Below are 5,711 nucleotides of genomic sequence, written 5' to 3' on the forward strand. Positions count from 1 at the left end.
AATGGTTGATCACCACTACTTCACATCGAGGGTTCAGACACCGTTTACATATGCCAACAAGAATTTTGCCTTATTGATTCTTTGATAATTCATTTATCACGGGGATAATCGTTAATAATTTTAAAGGATTGGATCTTAGGGTGTGATTACTAACTCTTTTCTAGGGTTTTTTCACTATACTAAGGACTACATATTTTGAGTTGTCACAAAAGGCTTTGACTATGGATTACCTCATTCATATCAGATATACTACTATTACGCGATTAAAAACAAAATCGGAAATCATCTAATAAAAATCTATTGACGTTAATTTTATACAAAGTATTTGCCGCAATATTTTTTATACAAAGCACTTGTATTCCATGCAAAAAAAAAGACTACTACTAGTAGTATTTTGGGACGCAAGTGTATGAAGGAATTTTACAAGTGGCACCCATCAAGTGGCTCTAACATATTCCTGAATGCAATCTGCCTATACGAGTTTTACACGGTAGAGTAAATTTCTACCATCCACAGAAAAGACTAATCACCCAATACGGTCAGTCGCAGTCCATGGATTTGGATTCGGCGGCAGTCTATCGATTCTTGTCCAATAGGGCACCCCTATATCGCTCTCCACTTGATAAGGCTCGATCGATGAGACCACGTACGTACGTATTGTGATTTTTCTACACCGGGCAAACTACACTTCCTATTTTGTATCGTGGTTTTGTACCACACATGCGTATTTTATTTTATTTTTGCATGGCATCACACTTGCGTATTTGCCACGGTATAAAATACCAGGGTACTCGTACCGTCGTACGTACCGAGTATTGTCGTTGAGAAAATACTAAAGGAACGTATACACTATTTATATACGTGGTGTACCGAGAACTGCATTAATTTTGCGAAGAAGATCCAGCTCAGTTGCCATACCAATCGTGTTATTAATTGCGACGACCCGAGAAAAAAGTTGTAATTTTTACGACGAAAAAAAGACTATTCCCGTTGCTAATTTGTGAGAGAATGAACAGAACAGCTAAGAATTAAAAAAACTAACTAAATTTTTTTTGACAGAAAAAAAAATAACTAACAAAGTCCAATTTGAATTTCTGATTTGAACCTATGATAATAATTTTCTGAACATGTAACTGCTTCTGATGATATATTCTAAGAAGTAACAAACTACGTAATGCCTGGAAAAAACTTTTTCCAGAAAGAAAAAAAATTCCAATTGTCTACTGTATCATCTTTTCCCATTCACTCGGTGTCATCGGCGGCAGCATTCAGGTCAATCTTCGGCTTCTTCCCGCTGCTGTGGGCGGCGGGCTTGGTGGGGAGCGGCGGCACCTTGGACGCGCACCGCGGGCACCGTGGGTCGGCCTCGGCGATGAGCACGTACGTGAGGCAGGACGGGCAAGCGGCCGCGCGCATGGCCGGGTTCGCGGGGGGTGACGCCGTGCTTGAGGGCGGCGAGCGGCTGCGCTTTCCCAGGGAGGGGCACGACGACGAGGTGGACGCAGACGAGGAGGACGAAGTGTCCGGCAAGCGGGCTGACCGCGCGGCGGCGGCGCGCTGCAGGGCGTCGCGGACCATGTCGAGGGTGCAGACCGCGGCGCATGTGGTGGTGGTGGGGGCGGCGGGAGCGGTGGATGCCGTGGGAGGCAGGTTGAGGTCCTGCTGACCGCCCTGGGCGGCCTGGTGGCGATGAGGGGTCAAGAACGTCTTGCCGGACTGCACAAAAACAAGAAACTCACTCTGTTATAATTTGAAACAAGATAAAAGACTGGTATGAACACGAAGAACGAAAACTCTGTAATTGAATCCAACAGAACCAAAAAAAATGATCATCATGCTCTTAAACCGATCGAAGATATGCGGACATAATCTAACCAGGCAAATTATATGATTCTACGGAATTTCATCTCGGACAGGAACCACACGGGCGCGAATTGATTAAGCACCAAACATGCACGCACGCACGCACGTGTAACCGTCTTGTTCATACGTAGACGAACAGAGCATCTTGAGATCACAAGAACAGGGGAGGAGAAACGAACGGGCGAAACAACAGGAGGAGAGGACTCACCAGCAGATCAAGCCGTCGCTCCCAGCCGGCGGGCACCTTGACCTCGAGGTCGACGACCTCGTCCTGCCCGCCGGCGTCGCCGCCGCACCCGCCGAGCAGATCCATGGTCACCATCTCCGGCGACTTCCCCGCGCCGGCCCTACCCTTTCCGGCCTCCCCGCGGAGCATCCTGGCGATGGAGCTCACCTCCGCCGCCATTCTCCCCTTCCCTTTCTCGGCGGTCCTCTGCTCTGCTTCCACTTTTCTGTGTCTGTTTGTCGTTCTGCCGAGGGAGAGAACAGAGATCGGTGGGGTGTTTGGCAGTGCGTGGTGGGGCGCCGCTATATATATACCGGGAGGCCGCCGGCGCGACCGACACGCGGGGCCCACGTGCCAGCGAGCGTGGAGGGTAGGGAGAGCCATTAAGGATCATATATTAATTGCCGTCGTTGGGAAATGGTTGGAAGATTATTAATGCGAATTAACTGCCCGAAACAAATTTGGGGTCGCTGACGTGTTTAATTCACTCGAATCGAAGAGCCGGGATTTGAATTCGTTTCCGTTTAAAGTAGTCATTTACTCCTCCGCATAAGTACATGAATGGGCTGGATTTAAATCGTGGAAGAACCCTTGGGCTGCCGCTGCAATATCATGCTGGATTTATGTGCATTGATCCATTCCATTTATTCGTTTGCCGTTTTATTGTTCATCTAGAAAACAGATGCAACCACTAAATTCATTGGTGCCATATTCAATAGTATCCGCCCATCCATATTTTAGGTCACAAAAATTGAGCATTGCCGCGTCGTATAATACGTATATAATGAATGAGAAAGATTTTTTGACGAAAATTAATTGATATATTTATATTGAATTATATCGCAACGATTAGTGTCTAATCGATTCTGGAGTACTATATTACACGGTGCCAAAAGGAGTACTATATTATTTATATTGGATTAAATCATAACGATTAATGTCTAATTGATTCTGGAGTACTATATTATGTGGTGCGAAAAAAAGGCAAAGTCGAGGACACTGCATCTGGAGTATACTATATATTTATATTGGATTAAATCGCAACGATTAATGTCTAATCGATTCTAGAGTACTAGCATCCCGCAGTCGACATTTAAGAGAAATGAGAGCCAAGGGCGAGCCTCGTGCTTCGAACCCAGGCGGGCGAGGTGTAGACAGGCGCTGCTAGCCACTCGAGCGTTGCTCTGTTCTTGCGGTGATGCAAAATATGAAGAGTTTTTTTATCCCCAGATGACGGTGAGATGGTTCTCGCCATGAAAATTGTAAGCTGGAATTGCCATGGTCTTGGCATGGTTGTGGAAATTCCTTTGCTACAGGATGTTCAATAGCAATTGAAGTCTGAACTAACCTTTATGACTAAGATGTGCCTCAATTAAGATTGGGCTTATATAATCCATCTGAATTACGGATTTAATTTCATTTTTCGAGGGTAGGATGGTTGTAGCGCCAATCTTGTGTTAATGTAGTACATCAGTGACACTTATTTTGTAGTATAATGGCAAATTTTATGGATGTTATTATTTGTGATGATAATGATTCAACTTGGCGATTCACTAGGTTCTATGGTGATCCATGATGGGATTGTAGGGATTGGTCACAAGAATATACAACTTCATCTCGGTCTTGTTTTTGACTTGTTATGGGAGTTTTTAACAAAATTTTGTATGGGCACAAGAGGGAGATAATATTGGGCTGGTGGTTATAATGCAAGCATTCATAGATTGCTTGTGATTGAGGTTTTGATCACATGGTTTACATTGGTGACTCTTTTATGTGGAGAACATGAGAGATCCCAAAAAGGCTTGACATTGAGCTTTTGGGTCCCATCTATTCTAGTCAATTCCAGAAAGTGCGAGTGCCATGTCGTTTTCTACTCTTGATATTCACCTGGGTATGGCACTTAGTCGGACTCGGCACATAGGACTCACAACTTGTCCTCTACATTTGTTCATGGGCGCCCTCTGCTCTGGCTCCTGACAAATCTGGGATGGCCGCATGGCCTGTTTTTTCCCCTCCTTTGGGTTGTCTCTGAGATGGTTCTTGCCACGAAAATTGTAAGCTGGAAGTGTCAGTGGTTATGGCATGGGTGTGGAAATTATTTGCTCTTATATGTCTGATATCAATTGAGGTTTGCTCATGTGATCTTTATGTCTACGATGTGCCTCAAAAAATGGGCATATGTATTCCATCTGTATGAGGATTGAAATTCATGCTCACCGCTGATATTGATGATCGTAGCGTCGATCTTGTGTTAATGCAAAGCATCAATGATAGTTACTTGGTAGCATATATGGGAAAAATCTCTAGATGTTATTGTTGGCAATGTTAAAGATTTAGCTTGGAGGTTCATGCCATTCTGTGGTAAGCAAAAATGGGATTGTAGAGATTGGTCACGGGAATATACTAGACAACTTCATCTTGAGCTTCATTTGTCATGGCTTATTATGAGAGGCAACAATAGATTAATGATTATAATACAAGCATTCCGAGATTGCTTATAAGACTGTTGCCTTCATCACCTGGGTTACATTGGTGATCCATTTATGTGGAGAAGAGGAGAGACATAAGAAATGGTAGACATGCCAGTGCACGACGGAGTTACTGCTCCCATCAGTAAAGAAAAAAGATTTTTTTTTTGAATATTTGGTTTAGAAAGTATGCCAAAGAACTAATCGATGGAAAGAAAATAAAAATGATCCATCGAAGAGAAAAGACGTGCTTACAAAATTGGTGACTCAAGTGATCCTACTATAAGCTTTATCAATCTTCAAAATTCCTAACTTTCCAGATGACAACCTTTGACAACTCAATTAAGAAAGGTGCATCATTTACAATGTAAATCATAACGGTTGGGGTATGATGTTTAGGTGCATTTGAAGGGTTGGGAATGGAAATAGTATCCAGATATGGGATGATCCATGGATACATAATAGTCCTCCATGATATATTTTTACAAGGATAGGTACATACTATGCTTGTTTGTTTTCTAAGAAGGCTTTCATTAAAAAATAATAGAGTTTTGAGTACAATCTACATGAATTAGTCTCTAAATGTGGGGTTGGGAAAAAAGTCCCAATGCATCTCCACCCCATTCACTCTCCATTTTCATGAGCGAACACATTACCATCTCTCTCCATTGTCATAACCTTGTATAACATTCCACCCAAATACTCTAGAATCTCTCTGTACACATTGTGCCATCTAGAACGGTGATACCTTAGGCCAATAGCCCGTGCCACCATAGAGTAATCATATTCTAATATGGTTCTGCCAGACCCGAGCTTCATAGCAAGCTACAACTTTTGCCTCTTATGCAACGCACCCTCGCCCGAGTAAAACACCCATCCCGGTAACACCTTTTCCCTCATGTGTACGGGCGATAATACCGTCATACGAGCGGCCATCCTCCTTTAGGAACGATGCATCAATGTCAATCTTCAACCAATCCACCTCTGCCTATGCCAAGAGGTTAATCTTCAGGAAATATGCGTGTTTCAATGGTGGATGAACAAGTTGATTCAACCACTGGTCAATAAGATGGGTAGCTTATACGTGGTCTGTTATGGCCTATTGATGTTGAATATATTGTTTAGATTCCAATAATCCAGAGCTTTGAAGCTTT

The 5,711-nt window shown here is 43.3% G+C and overlaps 1 protein-coding gene across 1 annotated transcript; it reads right to left on the reverse strand.

The window, feature by feature from the left end:
- Positions 1 to 1,073: 1,073 nt before the first annotated feature.
- LOC123050034 (uncharacterized) lies at positions 1,074 to 2,357 on the reverse strand. Its single transcript, XM_044472880.1, has 2 exons — positions 2,072 to 2,357; positions 1,074 to 1,716 (listed from the first exon to the last, which is right to left on the reverse strand). The coding sequence occupies exons 1-2, from the start codon at positions 2,267 to 2,269 to the stop codon at positions 1,243 to 1,245; spliced, it is 672 nt and encodes a 223-aa protein (XP_044328815.1). The 5' UTR covers positions 2,270 to 2,357; the 3' UTR covers positions 1,074 to 1,242.
- Between the last annotated feature and the right edge of the window lie 3,354 nt (positions 2,358 to 5,711).

The sequence above is a fragment of the Triticum aestivum genome, chromosome 2D, assembly GCF_018294505.1.
Source record: "Triticum aestivum cultivar Chinese Spring chromosome 2D, IWGSC CS RefSeq v2.1, whole genome shotgun sequence".
NCBI classification, from domain to species: Eukaryota; Viridiplantae; Streptophyta; class Magnoliopsida; order Poales; family Poaceae; genus Triticum; species Triticum aestivum.

Excerpts from the sequence above, each read along its gene's own strand:
- LOC123050034 (XM_044472880.1), bottom strand. The coding sequence starts at position 2,269 with ATGGCGGCGGAGGTGAGCTCCATCGCCAGGATGCTCCGCGGGGAGGCC. Across the intron at positions 1,717-2,071 it reads AGCGACGGCTTGATCTGCTG|TCCGGCAAGACGTTCTTGAC; the intron begins GTGAGTCCTCTC and ends GTTTTTGTGCAG.